Consider the following 26,198-nt stretch of genomic DNA (forward strand, 5'->3'; position numbering starts at 1 on the left):
CACATTCATCGTTGAAGCAAATTAAGAGCTTTTAGTGTGTTCTTACACGAGCAGCAAAGGCACATTCAAACACCTCATTAAGCCACAGTCCCAGCAGAGTTTTCACACAATTCACAAAACATTCTGAAACCTCTGGTCAAGGGGAAGCTGTCTGAAGGAGCGGACAGGTTGTAGTGTGGATTTCCCCACGGAGTTCCTCAGCTGCCTTAGAAGCATCCAGAGAAGCAGAAGCATAAGAGTCAAGAGTCCGGTGAGCATCCCCATGTACAAGCAGAGATTCCAACCCCAGCCCACGGCCAGTGGCAGCGAGGTGGACGCCACCTTGAATCTCTTGGGCACAGGCATGGAGGTCGACAGAAACCCGACCTTGCCAGTTCTTAAACGCTTCTTTCCCTAAACTTGGATCTTCTTGGATGATAGATGTGCAGCAGGAACCATCCCTTCACTTGTATCCAGCTTGTTTTGCTTTAGTGTTCTGATTTTCCATGGTTGAGTCCTGCAGCAGACGTGTCCCGTCCGTGAGGCGAACCTGTTGAAGGGATGAGCATGTTCTGTTCTGCGCCGTCTCAGCCAGCTGCGCTCCTCATCTGGTCTCTTCACACTAAACCAGCCTCGGTTTGAGAGGGGGGCGGAGAGAGAGACGGTCGCCATTGGCTGCATTGTAAAACATCTGATGAGGAAGAGTCCTTCCATGACACTAAAAACTGCAGGCGGATAAGCGTAAAGGTTCAACTTCGCCAAACGCGCATCTAAAGTGCGATTCATAGCGAGAAGCATTACTTTGCAAGGACTTATGGCTGAAGGCGGTCCATACAACCGCGATGTATTACAGGAAATTGATATTTAAAAAATGCAAGTTTGCGGATTTACAAATGCTAAAAAAATACACATTTACGCACCAACACTGAAGCGCTGTGCGTGAAGAAACCAGTTAACCGGTGCTTTACTGCCCCCCTGTGGCCAATGAGTATGCAGACTTGGAAATGAAGTCTTTAAATGTTTTATTTACAAGAGCCATATTTTACAGTGCAGTGAGGCGGCCTCAAAGTTATTGCTTCCAGGACATCCGTGTAAAGAGACAGCCGACTCAGTGGCAGAGAAACACTTTAATCTACATCCAAGGAGGCCAAAAAAAGTTAGGCCATGTAAAACAGCAACAATTGCTTGGAACATTAACTCAAAGTGAACGTTCAGGTTTTAGTTTCTGGGTCAGACATTGTAGACCATAGCAGACCAACATGACCTCTGCCTCATCCATGTTAAGTCAGACTGAATTACTTGATTAAACTGGCATCTTGCACGTATATATAAAAAAAAAAAAAAAAACTTAAAAACTGAACATTCAGCTCTACTCCAAGAAGAGCAGGCTGCATCACTGGTGCACATTTAAAAAAAATTAAAAAAATTCAGACAGACAACTCTACAAGTAAATGGGGTTTGGAAACTCTGAAATCAGTTTAACTGCAGCTTTGTTGGTGCCTGGATGACAGAAACCTCCATGTATCTGGAAGAGAAATGTGCAAAGTTCATTTCAAATGAATCCAGCTATAAATTGCTCATTAGCATCAACTTACTTGGGGCCCTTGTACTTCTCCCGAACGGCTTGCTGGGCGTGCTGAGAAGCGTTGAGGTAAAGTTTGTGCAAATCTTCAATGCACGGCCGCAGATCTTCCAGGGTGTATCCAGTCACCTCTACCAGTGATTTGGACTGAGAAGGAACACAAATTTCATTTGCACAAGGTATGACAAACTTCTGTAAAATCTAGAACATGTTTTAAATATTAGAATCCGATATTTGAATCAACTCAATGCACATAAAGCACAAAAGCCCACCACCCTCTGTAATACTTAATCTTATATGAAATGCCTAAATTGCAGCACAACCCAAGTGACTTACAAACATATGCAGCCTTAATTTCAAACAGGAATTTGACATATTACTTGCTAATTGCAGCTAGAACCTCACCCACGAGCCGCCGGTCACTGTGCTGTTGGCCAGGATGAAGGCCGCAGCAGCCGTCTGCGATGGCAGGTACTTCAGGAAGGGATCCGAATCAACCAGACTGAGCTCGCCAAGATACTGAAAGTCCAATTTAGCTGTGTCACGTTTTGCATTTGTCCTCAGTAAACAGAATGCTAGATGCAACATTGTTGAAAACGCACCATTGCCAAGTTTTCCACCTGCTTGCCAACGGACTGGTGAAGGAAATACTGCGTGAGAAACTGGTTAATGGTCGGTGCCGCCAGATCAAAGGAGAGCACTTTAAGCACCAGATGTTCCATTCTCAACACTTGCTTCTTGGTGTAAGTGTCATCTGTGATGTATACAAACTCTGCCACCTCTGGAGGGTAAATCTCCTCAAATTTCCTGCAAATAGAATGAGTCGTCTTACAAGACTACACTAGAGTTTGGAAATTAAATCTGAAGCGTTAACTTATACATACGAGGCCAGCAGCATGGCAGCAGTCCCAACTAGCTGAAGCTTCCCCCTCAGGACAGACATGGAGGAGAGGAAGCGATCGATGTAGTTTACAGCCAGATAAAGAGTCTCGTTTTGAAGCTTGTACTCTTCTCCAACCTCCACCAGCCAGTCCACTAGGATGGCCCTCATGCTGATCGTGATGTCTGGCTGCTTTTTCATGTAGCCGGCTTTTGGCCTGGTTTTCAGCTGCAAGTTATCAGTATGGAAAATGTAAACATCTGTAGAACGGCAAGATGGAAAAATGCATTTGGATATTGGAGCCCAGTTTACCTCCATCTCCCTAAGGTATGTGTGGATCTCCGCAGCATATTCAGGGACCTCATTCACAGTGGCTGGCTTGTCCTCCCCCTCAACCATAGACATGTCCATGGGAGAGTCTAAGCAAAGAGTATACATTTCAAAACAAGTCAGGTGAATGACGATAATTTGCAACTTTAGTTTGACACTGTTCATTGTGTCAGAAGTACACAATGCATTTACAACCCACCGAAACTGACATCCATTGCCAGTGGAACATCAATTCTGGCCAGAGGCTGGCGAAGCCTCGCCACAGCATTGCTGATTGCCAGGGGAGACTCTTCCACCGCCGACTTTGCATTGACAGGTTGGACCGCCTGTGGAGGCTTCTTCGTGCAGGCAGCGTCGGGCTCATCCACAAAAATCTGGAAGGGGGCTTGTTTGTCAGCTTGCTTCTCATAACAGCTTTTGCTGAGGTCTTCATTTTTAGAAGACAAAGGCTGGGAATTGAAAGGCGCAAACACATGATAAACATCTGTACCATGAAATCAGTCGTCATGAGAACTCAGTTCAAATAGACTAACAACAGGCACGTTTCTGCAACAGAGTTAGGGAGGCATGTAAAAACACACCAAAATAAATGCCTGGCGATATCAAACTATAATATAAAATGTTTCGTGTCGATCGCAGCTGTAAAATGGCGGACAATTAAGGAGCAAGCCAGAAAGTATCGCTGCATTTGAGGGGGAAAATTGGCTCAGAACTGGCACTTAAGCTATATCAAGAAGTTGTCACCTTTTGTCAAGATCGTCAAACATTGTTGGCAACAAATGAACGCCAGACAGTCAACATTTAGCAGACAGCAGCTCAAGCTAGGCATGCTATCGAGCATTGTTACGCCAACCAACCTGTTTTGTGCCGCGCTGGTTCTTACACCGCTGGTTGTTCTGCAAAGGTCCTAAAACAGCCCTGTTGCCTGCTTGTTTTGGTGGAAGGTTCTCTTGGTTCTCGTTTGAAGGAGCTCGTTGTTTCAACGATCCCCTTAATCTTGTCAACGCATTTTCTTGGTTGTTGTATTCGCTAGCCGCGCTTCCTTGACCTCTGGTAGCTCCTGACATGTTTCCTTTCAAATAAAAGACTCCTTGATGTTCGAAATTAAAGCTGTTGGACGGGCCTGCTCAATACGCCAAGTGATGTAGGTTTAGTTATCACTTGTGGACAGTTTTATTTAAAGATGTTAGCATTGGTTGCTACCTTGCCGGAAAGGTTGATGACTCGTTCTCGACTAAACTTAAATTTAACTGAAACAACGACACTCGGGGACGCATTAACTACAACGCAGATAAATGAAAGTGCATAGCTAGCGATGCAATACCTACAGCACGGTCGAAACGTATTATGTCGCCATAACCGTATGTTACGAACTCACCACTAAGTTGCAAAACCAACACTAGCTTCTGTCCATTTACCAGAGCGTATTTTATTGAGGCGATGCCTTTCTCTCAATTCAAGTAGCCCGCGAGGATTGAAACGCACCAATCACACGCGGCATCTTGAGTGACGTCTTTGTTTGTACGGGAGCCGAAGTAGTACAATATTTCCTTAATTGCAAATTCACAACCGGTTTGAGGCTTTTGCGTAATTTTATTAAAATATCTGTTTGGTTTGTGTTCTATATTAATGAATATGGAAATCTTGTTTTGGATATATTAAACCTTCTTAGTAATTTAGGTTGGTTTAATTATTCACTATAACCGAGAAAAACATCATTATATGTGCATTGTGGACTGAATAAAAATACCATAGGCCTACAGTCATGACAACTGTATTGGAAATATTTGTCAGAATACTTGATATTTTTATGAAATATTTTATCTACAAAACTATGTTGAGACTAAAATTTATGTGTATTGAAGTAAGTTGGATTGTCTCATTTCACTGGCAAATTTCCATTATATTATCATCTGTACTGCTTGGTAACTAAAATGTCTCGTATCAAAAGAAGATTTAATTTATTTTATTGTAATTTTCCATATTTTGGTATTTTTATTTTGCCACCCGGATAACTAGTCCAGCAGGGGGTACAGATTTACTCCAAATATTTTACAAGTCCTAGAGAACTTTAAAAAACTACAATGAATAACTTAAAATATAAACAGGTAGGGAATCGACGCTCATAACCTGACAGTGGTTAATTTATCACCATCGTTGCCATTTAAATTCTAACAAAACACAGAAATATTTAAGTATTGCACACAAAACAGAACTTATTTTAAGGGACAGTCAAGCAACATAGCAAAGACTGCTATTACAGGTAGACAAATCCTTTTTTTTTTTTTTTTACAAAAATAAAGGCATGTAAATAGATTCCCTTCTATGTATAATCATACATCTGAGAAAAAATTCAATAGAGAGTTTAAGTCATAATTATCTAATATCTCCAACAATGAGGACACTTTGGTCTTCACATTCTGCCCTTTGAACTTGAATTTGTCGATGAAAAGATCTGTAATCATTCCTACAGAAAAGAGAAGGAACAGTATTAACATAAATCCTCGTCACATATTAAAATACAATGTCAGGCTCATTGTAAATGACACCTGTTTATACATTAGCATTTCCTTGAAAAGACAAGGAAATAAAACATGGAAGAAAATCAGTTAAGTGATTAGTGAAGCCCAAGTATAACAGTCAAAAAAGCACCATAGAGCCTCTCAAGGTGTGCAGGTTGCTTCTTATACTCCTCAAGTAGATTAGCAGACTCATCCAAGATGTTGCGATATTCAGGGATAAGGAAGTCAGCGTTCCCCTCATGAACCTGAAGCTCCTAAAATCAGAGTACAAATATAATGGCAGTAAGTAATAAATTAAGGGATTTCAAATGTGTTACCAAACATCTAAGACAACGCCTATCAGAACACTTACTTTGAGAGCATCGATAAGCTGAACTTTTCTAGCCAGCAAGAGCTGATACTCCAGCTTTGGATGTATCATCTTAAGAGTGTGGTTGACAGAGTCGTCATTGATATCTGGATCACAAAGCAAAACAAGCACATAAATGTTTGCATTCTAAAAATGCATTTAACATTGGATATAAAATAAAAGTATATTTACCATAAGAAATGTTTAGATTAATTTTCTTTTTTGTAGCTTCTTTCGAGAGAACATCACTCAGTATGGAGATGGTGGAGATGTTGTCTGACTTGAAATGACCCTCTCCTTTGCTAATTTTACAAATAAAAAAGGATGACTTAATCCATAAGAACTGGAGATTTCAATTCTGTTTCAATTACCATCAGATATACTCAAGTGCACGTATTTACCAGTAGGTAGCTTCAAGCTGTGTCCCAAGAAATGTGTTGCAGAAACAGAAAGTGATGGTTTCTCCAGCTGGTGTCTTTTCAGGCACCTCAGGCAAGCAGAAAACCACCCAGGAGTGAATTTCTGCGAAACTGAACTGTCCCACCAAACTGAGCCTGTTCATGGGTCTGTATGGTAATGAAACAGGCAAACTCACTTTGTTAGTACAACCACATGGTCCTGTTACTGCCATGAGATTATGGCTTTACCTGTCTTGGTCTATGCTGTGTGTTCGCTGGTGGAGGGACAGAGGTTTGATCTGATACCTGCGGACCTGACATGTCTTGGGCTGCAATCTTGGGGTAACATATGCCTGCAGGGTCCCATACTGTCCCTCGATGGACCTCACCTACAAGAGAACAATGCTTTTTTTTAAATTATGCATAAAAAGGTATACATAACTGCCAATACAAATTACTAATTTCAATTAAATAATATTTTATGGATCTGTTTAATTGAAAAGTGACAATCTGGATGGGCTTTTATTCAAGTGTTACCTTTAGCTCAAGCCTTGTAGTGTTAGCCTGACATCTATATGTCGCTAACAGGAAGTTGCCATTTGGTTGCTGAAAACACAATAAAGAAAGTCACAACTTCTGGAGAAAGGTCAAGACAGTCAGTCTGTCAAAGGAGAAAGCTCACCTCTGAATCACATTCACTGAAACTGACAACAGCCGAGTTCTTATCCACGTCCAGCAGGTCTATGGGGACGTCACTCTGCACACAATTCACTTTTATGCTATATTTTCCAAGCCCGATTAGATATTTTACATTTGTATCCCAAAGCTTCTAAAATAACCAGCACACCTGAAGCAGCAGATTGTCGATGGCAGTCTGGACCTCAAGAGTGAGGCTGTAGCTGGCATCATCTTGACATAGCGTGAACTTGTCATTGATGCTGAAGATGGGGACTCCAGAGAGAGCAGAGCTTGACTGGGAGGTCTGTTGGTACTGCTCACGTCCCTGTAAGACTCTGACCTGCAGCTGCTCCAGCTCTGCCCTGAAAAGATGGAGATGGTTGCATGATGGATCAGCTCTGACATCTTCCTGGAATTACGTTGTGGGTCATTTTAATAGGTACAAGGATATAAAGATGGCACCTCAGTGTTTCTAATTTGGACTGGGTCTCCTTACTCATCTTGATCTCATTTCCAGGGCCAACTTCTGCCTTTTGAGGCTCAGTAGTTAGACCAGTTACCCATCCTGAAAGAGGTAGCAATGCTTAATGTGACACAGAAGCAAATCTCTGGCTACCTTGCTATTTTACATTAAAATGCAGCCTTTTAAATAATACATAAATGTCAGACAGTGTCAAAAAAAGACTAGACTCTAGAAAGGTTTTTCTTTTTTCTAACCTGTATATGTGACAGTCAAGACCTCATCATAAGTATCCTTTCCCACACAGCCACCCTGGATGGAAGTCACACTCTCTGACAACACCTGAAGTCAGGAAAGACAGACAATCCACCAGTTAAATAGAGTATTTTAATCATTCGCTGGAATACAAACATGAATGAGATGAGGAAGACACTGATATAGCTGGAGTTTTTAAAAATATAGTTAATATATAATATATTTTGTTTTGAATTACCGGTAAGTGTAGAGCTGACACATATATGTACATACAGTATGTGTTTGTGTGTATAGAGATAGATATAGATATAACATATATGAAAACAGCAATGCTATTGTCTGCACCTTGACCATTCTGCGGTGAAAAATAGCTCAATGGATAACATCAAAACCAAAAAAGTAATTAAACTTACATGTTCAAATCGCAACGTGGGCTCACCAGAGCTGTCAAAGCCGTAAACCTCAACTGTCCCATTGTCTCTACCCACCAAGACATCGTTTACTCCATCTCCAATAATGTCATAAGTGTCAATGCAAAGAATTCCTGACAAGAGACAAAAATGTATATGTAGGTGTTTTTTAACACTGCGATGACTGTCATTACAAAACATATTTGAATTTATGAGCAACTAAATAAAACCCTGGTATGAAACGCATACCTCCCTTCTTTTTAACATTGTCGATCTCCCATTTGGCTGTGGCGGATTGCTCACCAATCTGAACCAATCCTACTTTACCATCTGTTGTACCATAAACAATTTCCTCTCCTGTAGAAAAATGGCTCATGTTCAGATCTGTGCAACATAAACATGTAATAGCAACGGTGTAACAGTAGAAGATGACTTGCCACCATTTCTGTTGTACAGTTCCAAAACAGAGGGGGGGCCCGGCACTTCCATGTCATAAGCAAGCTCAGACCCCTACAGAAAAAGTTAATAAAAGCAGAAATTCTGATCACAGCATTTCAAAACTGAAAAAGCTTTGGTAAATTTGGTATACCTGCAAGACTCGGAGAACCCGATCTTGGCATGCCAGAACTGGGACAACACGTGTGAGGTTTTCAGAGGATACACATGTAATGTCATTGATTTTGTCGCCTGACAAGAAGTAGTCTTGGTCCTTGCAGTCACAGTAGTGGTTGTAGATGTAACTTGCACACACAAATAGGTCAGCACCTGAGACATGCCTGGAAAAGGGCAAACAAGTCAGACCTAAATGGCCATATTATTTATGTCAATTGCAATTCATTCCTACATGGCATTGATGCTCTCAGTGAGGTTGGCTTCAAAAGCAAGGAATGGTTTGCCCTTCTTTGTGAATCCGCGAACCATTGAACCACAACACACAAATATCTTCTCCTGTGGAGTTCCCACAGCTCCTCCCAGGTCCAGTCTTGATATTTTTCGTCCTGGAAGCGTTTTAAACAAATACTGAAAGAGAGTAAATGTTACAGTTGTTAGAGGATAGACACCCACCCACCCACACCCACACAAGATGAATAAAAGTGGCTGTGTAATGACAACAGAATACACACCACTGCTTCTCCTTTCTTCATTCCAAAACAAGAGAGTACACCATCATTATCAGCAATAGCAACCTAAAAAAACAACAACAACCAATTAAGCATAGTGCTATAAAATCTCAAACTGTCAGGAAGAATTATTCCTTTAACAAGGCTGCAGCACCTTTTGAGTTGCCTTTTTTCCAGAAGATGGTAGGAGCCTCATTGTTTTTTGGGATGTAACACCAACCTGCCAGATTTAAGAAGGAAATATCATTACTACTGTACATATAATGAAGAACATAGTAACTCTTTGGTCAATTAAATAGCAACTCACAATAAACTTGGAATTACCTGAATGTAATCAACTCGGTTCAGATGAATCTCCATCTTCTTTCTCTAAGCAATCTTTTTTACAAGTTGTAGGTATTATCCGATCATAAACTTGCAGTTTTTAGCAAAGGTGGTCCTCGTCAGTGATTCAGCAGCAAACATTGGACGATGATAACGGTGAAGGGAGACTGGGATTAACCATCGAACGCAAGAAGATTAGCTCGACGTGCTAGAGTGGCTAGCAGGCTTATTGGCTAACACGATTTAGTCGTGCACCAACTGTCAGCTTTGGTAAACGTCCTTTTGTAGCCCTGCCCATTTAAAACGTGAGAGACATTAATTAAAATACCGCTGTAATTCTGATTAAATACCCGTTTGATCGCAGATAATTACACAACCCTTTACCACAGAGGGTCTCAGTTCAAGACTGAAGCCAACGCAAGCTCTTTACCGGGCTTGGAGCTCTGTACGTAGCCAGTAGCCACAGTAATAGCAGGCAAAAACAGTAATATTGAAGAGAAAAAGTTCACTGCACAATACAGAATACCTAATAGACAGGTTGCCAATGGCAACAGTGTCGCCGCAATAAACTACGACGCAATTGGTCTAAAGAGAATGACAGAAAATGTTCTCGTACTCTGATTGGTTAAGCAGCAAACGGACGCTCGCGTAAACAAGACTCGGTTGTATTTTTAGGAGCACAGGACAACAATATTATCGTGGGGAGAAATCAACAGGTTTCGACCCAAGGGAACATTCAAGTTATTTAGAGATAATAACTGAGAACCATCGCACAAGTTTGAAGGGTATATTCTGTAGCTTTAGGCAAATACAGGGGTAGGAACCTTTATGTATCATACTGTTTCACGGGGACAGTTAATGTGGACGGATTTTTAACCTGAAAGATTGCATAAATGGCTTGTGTTCAAGATGATCGTGTAGAATCTACACTTTAGATTGTCCACCAAATATTAACACAACACATTCACAGAATGTGTGCTTTTCAACATCAGCCGCAATGATTGCAGCACCTCTACCTATTTTTAACATTACAGCTACCTAACTACCGTACTTAAAAGGCCAGTATTCAATGCCGTCAATATTTTATTGATATAACAAATGGGTTTAATTGTGCCATAAAAAAAACATGGTTGTTCTGTGAGCAAATCAACTTTAACATGGCAGAAAAATACATGCATTAAGCAAATGAGTACATCACTGATGCAAGGGGGAAATTAAAAGCAGTCTTTGAATTAAGAAACAATTTCAAAAGGTATTCAGAATTACAAATATTTTGCAAGTCATCTGTTAAGTGCAATAGCAAAATGTTCACTATATTGGAAAATACAGCAGATGGTTTGTTTCTCAATTCAATTCTGATTTTTGACATAGTGACACAGTGTGTAATGTTAAGAGTGGTTACAGCAGGCGACAGCATGAGGCATTTAGGCAAACCATACTACAAGATGAAGAAAAAGAGAAAATGGCTCTAGAAGCTGCAAACAAATCCCCATCCTCAATCTCTGTATTAGGACAATGAAAAGTAATCAATAATAATCATACATTGTAGGCATATATTCATTTAAGTTACATTAGAACGTTAATAGATGAACAATTCATGAATAAATAACGACATCTGTGTAAAGACATTACAATGGTTGATAAATATAGGAGTCAGCTCAGTTTATTGTGTCCATGCAGGGTACACCAATAACTGTATCCACTGCTTGAATGAGGTCACATTAAAAACAGGGAAAGAAATTATCACCGTGATGTTTCTGTAGATTTTTAGCTGTACTCAAACCGTTCAGGAGGAGCGTAGACTAACGTTGACATTCAAGAAAATAGTTCTTTCTGTTGATAGAAATGTCTGTCCATTAAAATTTCAAATGGTGAGAGAGAAAAAAAAAAAAGCTAAGAAATGATCAAGGTGAAATCAGACCCCCGTGGGCGCGAGACGGCTGATGAAGGCGATACTGCTGAGACATATCCTCCTGAAGAAGATAGGGCAGGCTGGCTTCATGATGAAGTGCTCTAGAAGAATTCGCAGCTCTGTGAACAAGGTGCTGCAGTGGAAACAGACTCAGGTTAAACTCAGTTCTGCCACTACAGTGGATGATATAAAACGCCTGGTCCAATTGATTGATGGCTTGTACATGGTTCAACAGAGCAGTATGCAGTCAGTAGAAAAGTTACACTGCTGAGCCATAAACCCAGCTAAACCATCAACTGGATTAAAATATCGCATAGGTTACAGTTTAACATTTACCGGCAGTAAGGATTTCTTCTGGATGTGTAACGCAGGGTCAGGAATCTGTAGTAAATGAAAGGCAGCAGCAAGCTTCCTTGGCCACTGTGAAAAGAAAAAAAATGTGGAATTGCCCATACAATAAAATGAATAAAGAGTAGTACATTCAATCTTGATAGTAAGTCTGAAGGGGCCAAACCAAAACACATTTACTATAATTGTGATGAACGCAATGCTTCTAATGAATGAAAAGTACTGCTCACAACCGAGTTGTAGGAAAGGAAATCAGGAACTATTTAACTGCCGATGGTTCAAACCTCACAATAAGCATCCAAAAAAAAAAGAGTACCTGAAGAGCATGAAAACAGTCGCTGGCATTAAGAAGATCTCATTGCAGGCGATGAACTTCAAAATGTTCTGCTGGTTGGATCCCAGTTTGTCCAGGAGGTTTCTGACAAACATCAGACTGTTGGGGCCCACTGACTGCAGGGAATCAGCATGATCAAAAAGTGTAATTACAACCATTACATTAATAATAAGCAGTTTTACGTCAGTCGCATCATCAGTAAAAGTCACCACTGCCTGATACTCACATCAAGGACTTTCTTTGTATAGGTGGTTGCGTGAAGCAAAGAAAAAAGGAAGACTGGGAAAATGCTCACTGACAAAAACATTAAGGAATAACATCAAAATATAGTGCCATCCATAAGGTTTTACAGTTGTAAGTGGCACAAACTTTGAGTCAGTGAGACATTTTTCTATTGCTTTTTAAAATAATAATAATCAGTGATGATATCTGAAATCGAACGGACTTCCCATTGCATCAATGCTGCATCCTTCCTGGGAAAAGTGAGGAGTTCTACTAAAAGTCCCATTCTGCTAAATACAGGCAATTTCTAATTGTATTTGACTTGAAGGATACTTGTGATGGGGTAGGAGTTAACCAGGATGAGCGAGTACAGCAGATAATGGCAGCTATCTTCTTGAAGAGCTTGTGCCAGGAAAGCTCTGCTCAGTTGAATATGTGGAAGCCTCTGATGCAGACGAAGGGCACTGGTGAGTGCGTTTGCTAACAAGGCTCGCTGATAGAAGTTAGCTGCTGCATAAGGTCTGCAAAACAGATTAAAATGTTTTAGAGTTTTCCAGGCTTGGGAAAGGAGGTTAAAAGCAGTGTGTGTCAATATCACCAATAGGAAAACTTACCCTAAAATGGGCAGGATAAACATGACAGAGCAGTAGACTGTGAAGAGTCGTGAAAGCCACATTGCAGTCTCCAGTTTGTTGCTCATTAGAAATTGCTGTTTAAAAAAAGAAATCATTTTAAATGAAACACATCCAAGCACATTTTCTCAGTGGGGGGCCTGGTATGCCATCATTGTCACAGCTTTACATTTAAAATAAAATAAAATAAAATAGCTCTAGACACAATTTTTGTACATTGAGCAGAATAAAGCCTATTAATGATCTAGCATAATGTTATTGATTATTTGAGGACAACAGAAACGTTACATACCACAGGCCCTAGCTGAGGAGGTGGACTTTGCTGATTTGTGTCTGCCATCTTTGGAAATAATGGCTGCTTGCTGAAGTGGAATAAAACAAAATATATTTTCAAATTAAGAGGCAAAAAACACTGAACAGTCAATACTTAAAGTCACAAATACAGGTAGAAAGAAATTCAGCAGGTCCGTTTTAGAGCGTTCCAACGTCAAACGTCTCCATCTAATGAGAGCTTCATTTCTTCAAACATTGCAAATGGAAATAACAACATAAACGATTCTTTACCTTAACATTTGTTAGGTAAACATGTCGAGAAATTTTCTTATGAGAATGAACAGCCATCCATGCTAACTACCGGAAGATATACCGGTAGTTAGCATGGCCGGTGATGTTAGCTACGCTAGCATACTTAGCTCTCGCTAGATCAGCACTGTGTTGCAAAAGTAACGTGTTGCCAAATGAGTGAATCTGACACGACGTTACAGCTCAGGTTATAAAATGACATTTGTTGTATTTTAAATAGATGGAAAAATGGTGGACTGGGTTTAATTCATGTTAACATGGTGTCGATTAATGCCAGGAGCAGGTGGGTCTAGAATATTCTGTTACCATCGTTACTAGCATGCTGAAGCTTGCGCTAAAGCTAGCTCGGCTCTTTAAAAAGTTATTGTTTCTACGCTCATTTAAAATTCTTTGACTTCTCATAATTAAAATCGTTGTTTTTCATTCATTTGTCCCCGTTAAAACACATATAACTCACCAATACTCTCGTGTTGAACTCGAAGGGGTCAGGCGATGGAGAGACAGTAATTGATCAGCTGACCTCGGAAAATACTTTTACTTTCTTAGGATGGTAAAGGTTTACACGTCACCTCCACTTTGCCTCTGATTGGCTTAGTGAGAACTAGATATAACCAATAAATTCTATTTCGGTCATTTATTCTGACCAATCAAAACGGTTTAAGGCGGGTGGTGGCGTCACCATCATATAAAAAAAATATCCCTCAGTTTCGGCTGCGTTTTATCTCGCGATAGTTTTGAAATCTCCACACTTTTCTCCGCCCCCTTTCAGTCACGCTGCTTCCGCTTTTTGTGTTTCAACTTCCGCTGAAGAATAAACGTTTAGTAGGGTTAATATTTTTATTTTAGTTCATTTACAAAAAAAGCATCAGATCCAAGTTTTATTGATCAAAGTGTAAGGTAATCTATATCACATTGACATTACGATTAGGAGGAAAGAGCTCGTCATAATGCAACAATACACGTGACTTTATTTATTTAAAGGAATATACTGCATTTCCAGAGTCGTTCATATTAAAGTGCGTTTTCAACAGTTTGAGGAGTGCTAATATTGCTTAGATTGGTCTTGTGTAGTATTTCATATGCACAATGAAATTGATTTGCCATTTAATTACCCAGACAGATTCCGCTTTTGGAATTAAAAAATAGCCCAAATATAAAGGATGACAATTATGCGATCAGTAAATAAATACTAGATAGCTTCTGGACCCAATAACATTTTTAAAAAATAAAATTATTAGGGACTTTGGACCCTAAATGCGCATGTGCGCGGTGAACGCCCAGGTTTTCAGTGTCCCAAGATAAATGACCTTCTTTGGATTGTAACAGGAGCTAACGCATGCCTTTAGTGGAAAACATTGGGCTTTCCAGGTATTTCAGAATTACAAGCGAGTTCTAATCCATCACATACTAAATATTCTGTTTTGATTCGTTGTGATTTGAAAGTCTTCCGCAAGAGGGAGCGCTAGACCAGAGAATATTGTTTCTGCAGCCTTGCGGATAGAGTTGAATAACTATTTTAGCTTTAAGTGCACCTTATTTGGTCGCAACATGTTTAAAATCATACATCTGACTGCTTCTGCGGCACATATATCCGCATATTTGTTGGCACGAGTGTCGCCGGATGATGTGTTTGCTGTAGACGCCATTTGAAAATATAGGCAGTGTAAGCACTGTAGAATCTAATTATTTCTTTGCAAAACCTAATTAGGCATTAAAAAAGGTTAACGCCAGCGCCTGAAACGTTTTTGTTTAATAATCCCATTACTGACGGCTCATCATGTATAAAATGGTGCAGGAGGACACTAAGTTTCCACTTGTTAAACGGAATCTCTGAGAAATAGCTGCAGAATTTTTGACACTATCTGCGATGGGAAATTAGGGTTTGTAATTAAACCGCGGAGGCTCGGCTCAGCGCACAGAGTAAGTAAGATTGCAGCGTTCTGACTCGCATGCATTTTCTATGTTTCGTCGCTGATTCTGCCTGGAAACAAAAACACTGTCGTTAGTTTTGTTTTTCCATCGTTCCGATTTTGTTGCGCATCAGTGCAGAGGGTTTTTAGGCGTCATCTTCTCTTCGGACCTTCACCATCGTTAGAGAGAAAAATGCTGGAACATAGATGAGAGGCTCATACTGTAACCTATTATTGAGATGCGCTGCATTGAAGGTAGCACATTAATCGTCTTTTTTATTATGATGACGACGAGTCACATATTGTCAAAGCTGGAATATTGTCGGGATCGACGCTCTTGACTTCAGGAGGAATCTGGTCTAACAATAACTATCTTTAAGGGTAATTCTAAAGACTGTATGTGACATTGTTGAGGAGGTCAGTTTAGGATTGAGAAATTAAAGATCAGAATTGGTTGTCTTTACTCAGACTTTTCTCAGTTTCTGTCTTGGTTAATTATCAAAATGAATGCTTTGCAAGTTGTAAAGCTAATAATTGATGATTTCCCACCCATAAATGTTATCTTTTCCTTACGTAAAAAAACCTACATAAACAGCATATTCTTCTTCTTCTGCTACTACTACTACTACTACTACTACTACTACTACTACTACTACTACTACTACTAATAATAATAATAATATAATAATAATAATAATAATGACGATGATGCGTTTCTCTCTGAGCAAAATCAGAGTCCTAGAATAATAGAGAGGGAGTGACAATCCAAAGTTAGAGCTTTTCTAAGGGAAATGAAAAGTGTTTTGGGCTGAAAGAACCGCGCTTGTAACCGCTCCATCTCCGTCTCCACTTCAATCGGGCCAAAACAAACAGGGTGTGGTGGGCCTCCAAATGGGGACAAGCGCGCAAGACGACGAGAAGAAAGAGCCGAAGGAAAAGAGGGACATGGTGAATTTCCCTCAAACTGGTTAAAGGAACAAGAAACGAAGTTATCCAGACTTTTATGTCTTTGTTAGGCTGAGCTGAAGAGCCGAAGGTTCAAGAGGAGGCCTGAACGGGCGGCGGGGGGACTGATTTATACTGACTCAAAGCACTTTTATTTAATGACAAACAAATACACACGAATACGTCAGAGTCTATGTTTTCAAAAGAATTTACACTCAATAAATTTTGTAATAACGATTCTAAAATTCGAGCTAATATGTAACTTTTCAAATTAAAGTAAAAGAAAATTAAAATGTCATGTATGGATTTCAGAACATTGTCATTGCCTTTTAATTTAAACTCTGTTATGGTCAGTTATTGTGCACATCCTTGGCACGTAGCTTCAGATACACAAGTTTAAATATTTTTTAAAAAAAAAACGAAAACAAACGTCACATTTAGCATCAGTGATTATGAAATTATCTTATTTATGTATGTTTTTGTTGAATTTCGATATCAAAGATATCAGTCTTAATTAAAATATTTATATCTACATATACAGTTTTTTTAAAATAACGTTATATTATCTCTTGAGTGAACTTGTTGACCAAATACACTGTTTTGTACACACTGTAAATCAAAGATGCACAAGCTTGAAAACCTTCTGTCACTTTTAATCACCCCATTATTTTATTTAATATACATATTCATTAAAAAATGTCTTCATTCTTTATGCACATTTTAGGTCGCACATTTCTGCGCATTTTATACCTATTTAGATGAGAGTATTTAATCTATATAAAGAAAATTCCGACATATTTTAGAACAAACTTAGTTTGTAGAGCGTAGTAAATGTATTCAGTTTTCATTTCAGTTATGGGTGTTACATAAAATCTATTATTCTGGGAGTGGTGCTGAAGGGAAGAAGGAGGAAGATGCTGTTTTTCTTTTTCTGGCTGCAGAGATCCTGGGGACCACAGGCAAACGTCAACCAAACCAACCACCAGAAAGCTGATTTTTCCCTTTTCCAGAACTAAAGCTATGTTTGTTTCTGGGATGAATGGGGGCTACAATGGCTCTGATGGCATCAGGATTGTCACCACAAATGGTCTGGGCGTTTTGCAAGGCTGTTTGACAGAGCCTATTATGTCATTGGTCACGTCCCACCACTCCTTGCTCGCTTGTGCTTCAATAGGAGCGAATTAATCAAATGGTTTGAGAGAGATCAGCCAACTTAATGCACTTTGTGTGGAGGTCTACGGTGATCTGAGACCCGTGCCCCAAGGCTCGCATTCACCTGCACTTCTGACCCGCAATTCTAAAAAGAAATATATATTCCAAGAGGACATAACACGACGCGACAATCACCACTCAAACGCGTCCTAAAGACATTGATACAGTCCTACATGAATTAGTGTCGGACTTTACCCTTTAATTACTGTAATGGGTGAAAATCTGCCTCCTCCATTGCCATAACACAAGTACATTTTATTTTACATTTTTTCCTATTTGAAGTAGAAAATTTAGAAACGACACATTTATTACTCTCTATTTGAAAAGGCTTTGAAAAAAACATTATTTGATACCTCTTACAAAGGTCACTAGCATGTAATTAAGTAATTTCACTCTTTCATGGAATGGATAAATGTCAGCTTTTCTAACCAATAAGATCCAATTAGCTGAAAAGAATGTTTGTATTCTTTGGGGGGATTTTGGTGTGAGGATTAATATTGTTTTTCTAAATGACTACTGCTGTGGGAAATAGCATGACAGCTGTAATTGGTTAGCATTGATAATTTGATGCTTTAAATTCACCCTGAAGGACCGCGGACCCCACCTGGACGGACAAAAGAGCCGTTTAACGCACGGCAGATTTGAGACATACATATTGATACGTCTTTATTCCTCTGAAATCCAAACTGCAGGCAGCATCGCGTTTGTTTTAGAATGCGCAAAAGAGGTCCAAGTGGTCTAAAATGGAGCGCTGTAACGTTATTGCTTTATCAAACACAATCAGTAGGGGAATTAATCAAAGCCCTCCGCGTTAGAGCGCGTATGCATGAGCATTGTTTGGCTGTAATGGATGGCTTTAAATTTTGACGTTATTATTTCCCGTCATTTCTGGAAACAAATTGAACATTTATTGCATATATATTAAAAATTATACAGTCGTCGGGAGAGGCTGATGTCTCTTTTATTGAGGCGCACCAAGAGGTGAGGTCTCACCGGATCAATTTCCCTGTCTTGTTACTCCCGCAAGATGATGTTTGGAAAATGCCTGCACCGCTAAATTGATTCAGAAACGAATTCATAACTTGGGGGGTTTAAGCAATTTTGTGGGGCTCAGTTTTTTTTTTTTTTTTTTTATCACCCAATCTCTTCCTTTGTTCTTGTTTTGATGGTAAGCAAAGTTTTGAACCATTCGGTCATCTTGGAACCAGTTCTGCTCTCAACGTTGGTGTCGTTCTCGGTGTGGGCTAAAAAAAAAAACCATTTAATACGTTGGGTTTTGGGTGGCTTCACAAACATAGCCATTAAGCAGCCACAATGCTTTTATTGTGCACTTGATCTCAAAATAGAGGCCGGTCTGACGGCAGGATCCAGACGAACCTATGGAAAAGGCCTTGTCTTTGTCTGCTTGTGCGGAGATGAATGGCCCGTGTCAACCAGATGATTAGTTTGCACTATTAAATTGTCAAAAAGGAAGGATTTTTCCCTAATAGTGCCTTTTCGTGAAGAATTATGGAATTCAGAGTTGTTTGCGACTGCAATGGAACTTGCAGGGCTTCGCAGGGGCGAGGGCGAAGGTCAGACAGAGTTCTCATCGCTGCGTCCAGTGTGGCACAGCAGTCAGAGGGGACGTGGAGACAAATGTGGGTCTATTTCTTGAGATGCGAAGATTAATCTCTCTGTTGTGGCTAATGGATATCCAAGCGGTGACACTGCAGTCCAGCAGCTGGACGCGCAGGTCGGGTCAGAGCAGGAGCTCCAAACCGCAGCGAATGTGGCAGAGAAAATGCACCACAGAAACTAAAAACCCCCCAAAGTTGCAAAATGTCGAGTCACGAAAGGCCCGTTTTGGAATTTATAATCGTGTTTAAATGCGAATTAAAAACGTTCATACACTTAATATCGGCGCGCAAACGCACAAAATGTTACCGCAGCTTTCCCAACGCGTGAGCGGCCCGACCTGAGCGCCATGCTCCGTCAATGAAACCTCCTTTTCTTTTCTGTTAAACCTCCATTCTGGTGCCAAGGTTTTGTGCTAAATGTTAACAACTTGGCCCGATCCATTTAATCGCCAACAACAAATCCATGTTGACTTTAACACTCGCCTCCTTTGTGCCCATTATGCTGCTGCCCTCAGCTGAAGATTTATGTATTTTTGATATCAAATTCCTTCTGTCATCAAGACTGCTCTCTTGTTGACTTTTCTTGACCCGGCGACCTCGTTCCCCAAACTTTCCCATATTTAACGCGGGACGCGCACACCCCCGCCCCCAAACTTCTTTTGCTCCGCCGCAGCTAAATTCTGTGGGACTTCTATTGTTGGCATGTGCTGTTTGCACTGTTCTTGAACTTCAGTGTGCTGCCCTGTCCCCATCCTGTACTTTGAAGCCCACAGAACAATGTTCCCCTCTAAAGAACGTCTTACTGTTCACAAACTGAGTGGCCCCGGTTCATTCTGGCTGCGGACTTGCGTCTGGACATTATATTAAATTAGAGTGTGTGTTTGGGGGGGGGGGGGGGGTTATTATCAAGTTCCACGTCTCCTCTAAACTGCGCGTATTTTAACACAACTATAATTTGTGTTCCAGTCGGTCGTGCATCATTCACTCGCGTTGACGCGCAATGGGGGTCCATACCTTCGCAATATCTGACGTCCGTGTCGCCTAGACAAGCCTCCCTCTGCTGCCCAGCTTGCTAATTAGTTAAACAAACCTTCCGACTAATGATCCCACTGGTTTGGTCAGCGTTGGGGTTTTTGTTCCCCAGTTCTGCCCCAGCTTTTCCTGCTGGAAACTTGGCCTCGCTGACCCGAGCTATAGCGGCGCTGTGGAGACAACTGGACCGCCCTGTCCGGAGTCCAACCCCCCCAGGGGCCAAAGGGCAGTGTCCAAGGCCCGGGAATGCCACCGCCAGCTGCTAGCGATGACACCATTTACAAAGGGTGCTTGGTGAGCAATCCTTCTATGGGCTGTCAGTGTTGTGACAGTGTTGACTTGACGTTTATTTACTCTCTCCCAGGGACCAAAATAAAGGGGGAAAACTGCTAGTTTTGGGTTTATCGGGATCCATCCGGTTAAATTACCAGTACGTTCATTTATTTATTTTGGAAATCAAACCGGCATTTGTTTTTCTTGATCAATTTAAACTTTACTATTCTTTTGAGGCTCTTATGCTGAAAAGCCTGAACAAACCAGGACCGTAAACTAAAAGCATCACCGACACAAATCAGTAAACACAGAAGCTGTCAACATCAGTGCCTTAACATTTCTAAATTACATTAAAAAACACACAATTCCATTTCTATTTATTCATGAATCAAAAGATGCAACTTCCAAAATGATCAAATTGTGCCAACAAGTCACATAAACAAGAGAGATATTGTGGTGGTTATATTAAAATGGTAGCTAATTTTAAATAGGTTTAACCATCACCTGAGGCTTTCTTGAGAAGTTTATTAACCTGAGCAAGACATTAGCAGCATGTAGCGGTGTGATAATTGTCAATTGATAATTAACATTTAATTGGGTGATTAAACGAAGTTGTAAGTTTGATGCTCATTGCGGTATGTGAACAATGTAAATATTTTACTTATATAGGAGATCCCAAAGTCCAGTATAACTAAAATATTAAAATAAAATAAGGGTAAATTATATTGATTGGGATAAGTAATCATTTGACCTAAATATTAAGAACGTGTGCAGGTTTGGGGATTTAGAACGTGCGTTTCTGTCCTGCTCTTCCCAAACTTAAACGTTTTTCTTTCCCCGCAGCGCGCTGCGCGCTTAACACTGGCCCCATTACACGTTGTCATTTGTGGCTCTCGGTGTTATTTGGACAATGTTTGGCCATTTACCCGGCCTGTGTCTGCGCGCTCCGAGGAGGTCTCGACAGAAATTGATACTAATTGCGTGGACTGTACACTGCTGGCTGGTGGAGCGCCTGCAGGCACTTGGAGGACCTGCTTGTCACAGCCTAATTGACAAGGGCTTGTCTGTCCTGGGAGCAGCTGGTCCTAAGCACTGGCGCACAATCGCAATCTTGACACGGCCTCCACTCGCCTGAAGGAGTTTTGAGGGGAAGCGCCGTTAAAGGGAGATTTATTGAATCTCCCTTTGGGTGACGCTGTATTAAGTACGCAATAAGGGCTTATTTCCGCGGGTGCAAAAGGGAGCCACACTCCTGATATTAATAACAGAAGGTGCCAATTAGTCCAGACAGGTGACATTTCCTGTGACATTATGAATCACCGCAAACAAGACAAGCGTGTGTAAATAAAAGCTGTGACCAGATATGGTCTTGAAATCGGTTTTAAGGATCATGTTTTCTTTTTTTTTACTTGTGGCTGTGGCATGACACAAAATGAGGTTGTACACCCACAAATCGGATGAATGCAGAGGGACATGTTGCACCAGTCATTCAGATGGCTCACAGGCGAGAACAGAAATAACATCAAGCCCTGACAGTAAAATAATCAATTCATTATTCTGGCCTGTTTCTATTAGTGCGGGTCTTTACAGCTCAATGTGTCTCGAGGAGAAAAAAAAGTCAACAAGTATTGTTGCCATCCACAAATGGAGAAGGTTTTCCTCCACTTTCCCACTGCCTGTAAAGAAATGCTGCTTTTTGGCCTCTTTTGAACTGAAAATCAGGATTTTCTTCCCCCTGGTGTTCTCAGGACGCGCTCCTTTCTTCCAGAGGAACAATGGCAACAGTGGAGCACCCCGCCGGTGCGCCACAGTTGGGGATCTCCCGGATTGTTTTGGACATCTTTGGATTTCATCAATCAAAATGACTGCAGTTTTCCATAAAAATGCTGAATTTGGTGCTGGAACCGAGCGGGCTAGGTAGAAAATACGAAGCTGTCCTTCTCGATGATAAATGGCCATCCTTTGATTGAGCAAATAGAGAAATACGTGCAGCGGTGTAACGAGAAACAGGCAAAGATTGTTCACAGACTTATGACTCATGGTCTTACGTCAGAAATGGATGGGACGAAACCATTAGGCAAGAAAAGTTAAACCTTCCATCCATCTCAAAGACATAAGTAGGATAACCCTTTAGATTCCTATTTTCAAATGGAGACATAATGATCTGAATTTGCCTCGGGACAGTTCGGGATTAGCAGGCAGAATGGCAGGTGTGAGGCTGAGCTGGAAACACACACAGGATAACAACCCAAACATCCAGCGGGTCTGCAGAGGACACTCAGGATCCTTGCTTTGACACAAAACAACCACTTCCTGTTTACTGAACTATAATTGTGGTTGTATTGTTGCTGTTGTTATTGCACTGACGTAAAAACCATTACATTTTCTAACAGTGTAATTAGAAGGTAAGCGCAGGAGCCTCTAGCACTCACAGTGTCCTCCCTAAACATCTCCCTTAATACTGAATGCTAATCATCTAATATTGACATCTTGTCCTGCCTCAGGTCAACAGGTCAACAGTTGGAGATTAATGGCACAGAAAGCATGCATTAGGACAGGAAAACACTATAACAGCAGAATGTTGCTTCACTACTGCATATTTACATTTGTTGGTGTCATTAATAAGCTTCTAAATGTAAGAGCATAAAGTTTTAAAGGTTACTTTGAACAAGCTAATACCAGATTATTATGATGAAGTTGTCCTATAAACCCTTCCAATTTCAACATATTAAAAACCAATAATCAAAAGTTACCACTCAATTATATGTTTTATATGGTTATTGTTAATTTTAGATTATTGTAGGTTGTATATTGAGTTGTTTTTTTTATTTTACAACACGCGTGTAGCATACGTTTCTCCCACCTTTTCTCAAATGAAGCAGAGTTGACTGGGTTGTCGGTCTTGAAGAATTGTTTAATTTCAGGGCCACGGCGTTTCCTGAGGTGAGGTCTGCATTGGCTGCTAATAGAGATCTAATTGATGGGCCGAGTACCGTTTCCGTGCTCTCTCTCCTTTTATTGCGCCCTGGCGTCTGCTGTAAAATAGGTCTGTAATCAGATTCCGCCTATTCCTCATGGAGCAGGATGAGAGAGCTCAGGGCTGTGGAGAGAGATGGAGTAAAAAAAAAGAAGAGAAAAGTAACCAAAATAAATCAAGTTAAGACTTGAGTAGAAATTCGACATACTGGTGAGGATTGATGAAAAAGACAAAAGTGAGCTTTGGCATAGAAATTTTGCAGAAACTTCCACTGTTGTGTCAGGGAGCTTCGCGTGACCTCGTCGGGCTTAATCTGCGAGAATATTCTTTTGATTTCTTTGGGGATTTATAGCTGAGCTGCAATACTTGTAAACTCATCTGAAATTCAAACTTACAAGATTAATATAGATTTTTCATAAAGGCACTGCATTGCTGCCACACGCCTGCTCTAATTATTATTTAACACGCTCATATGTGGTTATGACTCTGAATCTCACTTGGTGAGCTAATCTAATTCCATATGGACTAGTGTTGGTTAATACCAGTGTGGTCATGCACCCAGAAGGTACACAAGATGCCAATCAAATCAGACATGAGACTGGCAGCAAAAGAAACAGAAAGATTCTCTCATTTTTCTCCCCTCTGCTTTTTTTCTCCATCTCCTATAGAGCTTCCTGGAAAGCTGCGATTGGCCGCCTGTCTGGCCCGTGATAGCAGCCCTGGAGCCGAGGATGATTGATGATGGCGAGGGCAAGGCCGAGCGCTGGCAGCATAAAGCCCCATAGACGCCTCAATAAAGAGCCTGGCTAGTGGAGAGCCTGGGCTCCGCTCAATAGGGCCCCCTCCGCCTCCAAGGACCGATGGCTAGAGGAGTGCGTAGAGAGAGAAGGAGAGAAGGAAAGAGAGAAGGAGAGGTGCTCTGTTGTTGGATAATCCATTTATCTATCGAGCCAGCAGCCATCTGAGGCTGGATAAGTGCAGCGACGGATGTGTGTGGGGTGAAAATAGCAGGGGTTGGCTGGTGGAGTGCTGGAGGGGGGATGCAGGGATGAAAGATATGGAGAGAGAGAAATACAGGGAGAGAGGGAGAGATGGATCATCCAGTCTCAGGATGCATAATGAGGGGGAAGCAGAAGCAAGAGTGTGGGATGAAATCTGGAGGCTGGTATTCACACGCGCGCACACACACACACACACACACAAGCCAGAAAAGATACAAAAGTGCTCAGGTTGAGGGTCTGCTGCCTCGACCCTGGTGGCCATCATTCAGCCTACAGATGCATAACTCTGTTGACCTTTGCTTCAGCACATCAATGAAACCCTGCTAGGTTGGATTCCATCGGTGCCGCGTCCACTGCTGTGGCCCCAGACCACATGAAGCCCTGTTGTAACCCTCATCTCTCAGCAGCTCTCAAAAGCACAATTAGGCAGCAATCTGCTCCTACCAAGTCAGCTTTCAGCATCTCCAGCATGGCTACATGATGTCCTGCAGATCTCCTGGCTGGAGGTGGCAGGATGATGATCCGAGAGAGAAGAGGTCTCAGCGAATAATGGCCCGATGAGCGGCTTTCCACCGGGTTCATAGACTGGATATACGAGGGATTAAAACATGTAGAAATATCAGATTCCACTGAGTTTAAATGATCAGTATTTCTTTGGTTTTACACCAACATGTGTTGATTCCATGTAAATGATTTTGCACGAGCTTATTCTAAATAAAACATTTTTTTCAGAGCAAAATGTGTAGTCTGAATCTCTTTGATTCCAAGATGACTGTAAAAATAAAGGAAGAGTTCATCTACAGATTTTATTGTGAAAGTGTACTGCGTATGACATACAGGGCCCATGGCTGTTTTAATGACTCCGAGTCAAAAAATAATAAAACCTGCGTCACATTTCTGCATCGAACGAGAGATCAAAAGCAGAAATGCAATTTGTAATGATAAATTCTTTAAAATCCTGATGTTACAGACCTGAAAACAGTTTGAACACTTCTAAATAGATTGAGATTAGCTGATTTGACATATGTTAGAGTATGTTAACTGATGGCTTAAAGATCGCATACCTGTTGCCAGACTTACTCGTATTTGACTTATTAAGTTTAACATCCTTCCAATCAATGACTTACATTGTTTACTAATTGCCCCAAAACTGCTTAACTCGCAACAAATTACACCTTATTGCTTTGCAGCCAATTAAAGCTGCAGAAAATCTGTGCAAGCAGTTCAAAAGTAAGGTTAACGACAGCACAGCAGTCAAAATTGTCTTTATTGATTTGTGATTAGTGTGTGCCTGTGTGTGTGTGTGGGGGGGTGTGTTATTCATGGGATATCCATAACCTGATTTCCGTCTCCGATTTTAATTGCCTAATTGGAGTGATTATTTAGCAATGGGAAACCATTCCACCTGTTCCTTCAGCAGTATTTAGATGTCAGATTGGAGTATTTAAGCCGTTACTCTGGGTTCTGTGATCTGCGGAAAAATGGACGGAAAGAAATTTTGGTTTCCCGTTAAGTTTACTTATGCTGTCCTCCACGAACAATAACGAAGCGATGTCACACACATTAACAGTGTAACTAAAAATGACCACTAGTCTGCTCACATTAAATCATAACTTTAGTTCAAATTAAATCAGATCACATTGATGTGTTTAGTGAAAAAAAAATCCTAAAGAAATTGATAAGACATCTTATATTTTATTCAATGAAAATTAAGGTATTGAATCACACATACAAACAACCAATACAGGTACAAAGAAGTGGAAGTAACGCTTACATTCAGCCTGTTACAATGGCCTTTACAGACTTGTTACAACCAAATCCCTGTTCCAAAATAGGGAAACATGTTTACAAATCTAATCAGACTTCATCCGCATGGCACGTGAATAATATCTAAGGGTTTATTCCTCCAAG

At 40.8% G+C, this 26,198-nt stretch overlaps 3 protein-coding genes and 1 long non-coding RNA gene across 6 annotated transcripts; 1 reads left to right on the top strand and 3 right to left on the bottom strand.

The window, feature by feature from the left end:
- Positions 1-984: 984 nt before the first annotated feature.
- On the bottom strand, positions 985-4,255 carry ccna2 (cyclin A2). 2 transcript variants are annotated; one of them, XM_057043187.1, is made up of 9 exons: positions 4,150-4,255; positions 3,629-3,843; positions 2,971-3,220; positions 2,754-2,860; positions 2,446-2,669; positions 2,164-2,368; positions 1,967-2,080; positions 1,575-1,708; positions 985-1,504 (listed from the first exon to the last, which is right to left on the bottom strand). In XM_057043187.1, exons 2-9 carry the CDS (start codon positions 3,836-3,838, stop codon positions 1,453-1,455), a joined length of 1,296 nt encoding a protein of 431 aa, XP_056899167.1. In that variant the 5' UTR covers positions 3,839-3,843; positions 4,150-4,255; the 3' UTR covers positions 985-1,452. The 2 variants fall into 2 exon arrangements, with proteins under 2 accessions (XP_056899167.1, XP_056899166.1); XM_057043186.1 differs by having other exon boundaries at positions 3,629-4,217.
- A 466-nt stretch (positions 4,256-4,721) lies between these two features.
- bbs7 (Bardet-Biedl syndrome 7) lies at positions 4,722-9,853 on the bottom strand. 2 transcript variants are annotated; one of them, XM_057043185.1, is made up of 19 exons: positions 9,289-9,853; positions 9,119-9,184; positions 8,968-9,030; positions 8,688-8,863; positions 8,433-8,619; positions 8,284-8,353; positions 8,093-8,200; positions 7,847-7,977; positions 7,436-7,520; positions 7,181-7,283; positions 6,888-7,080; positions 6,723-6,797; positions 6,578-6,646; positions 6,290-6,429; positions 6,044-6,208; positions 5,835-5,944; positions 5,646-5,749; positions 5,424-5,547; positions 4,722-5,238 (listed from the first exon to the last, which is right to left on the bottom strand). In XM_057043185.1, exons 1-19 carry the CDS (start codon positions 9,322-9,324, stop codon positions 5,105-5,107), a joined length of 2,139 nt encoding a protein of 712 aa, XP_056899165.1. In that variant the 5' UTR covers positions 9,325-9,853; the 3' UTR covers positions 4,722-5,104. The 2 variants fall into 2 exon arrangements, with proteins under 2 accessions (XP_056899165.1, XP_056899164.1); XM_057043184.1 differs by having other exon boundaries at positions 8,281-8,353.
- Positions 9,854-10,353: 500 nt separating this feature from the next.
- Positions 10,354-23,188, bottom strand: tmem33 (transmembrane protein 33). The gene is made up of 9 exons (XM_057043188.1): positions 23,179-23,188; positions 13,776-13,822; positions 13,029-13,098; positions 12,719-12,813; positions 12,438-12,625; positions 12,109-12,176; positions 11,865-11,998; positions 11,537-11,620; positions 10,354-11,333 (listed from the first exon to the last, which is right to left on the bottom strand). Exons 3-9 carry the CDS (start codon positions 13,074-13,076, stop codon positions 11,204-11,206), a joined length of 747 nt encoding a protein of 248 aa, XP_056899168.1. The 5' UTR covers positions 13,077-13,098; positions 13,776-13,822; positions 23,179-23,188; the 3' UTR covers positions 10,354-11,203.
- Positions 14,626-25,026, top strand: LOC130531264 (uncharacterized). The gene is made up of 2 exons (XR_008952057.1): positions 14,626-15,238; positions 23,955-25,026. It is a non-coding gene; the product is annotated as an uncharacterized LOC130531264 (long non-coding RNA).
- The last annotated feature ends 1,172 nt before the right edge of the window (positions 25,027-26,198 follow it).

This window comes from Takifugu flavidus, chromosome 9 (genome assembly GCF_003711565.1).
Source record: "Takifugu flavidus isolate HTHZ2018 chromosome 9, ASM371156v2, whole genome shotgun sequence".
Lineage (NCBI taxonomy): Eukaryota > Metazoa > Chordata > Actinopteri > Tetraodontiformes > Tetraodontidae > Takifugu > Takifugu flavidus.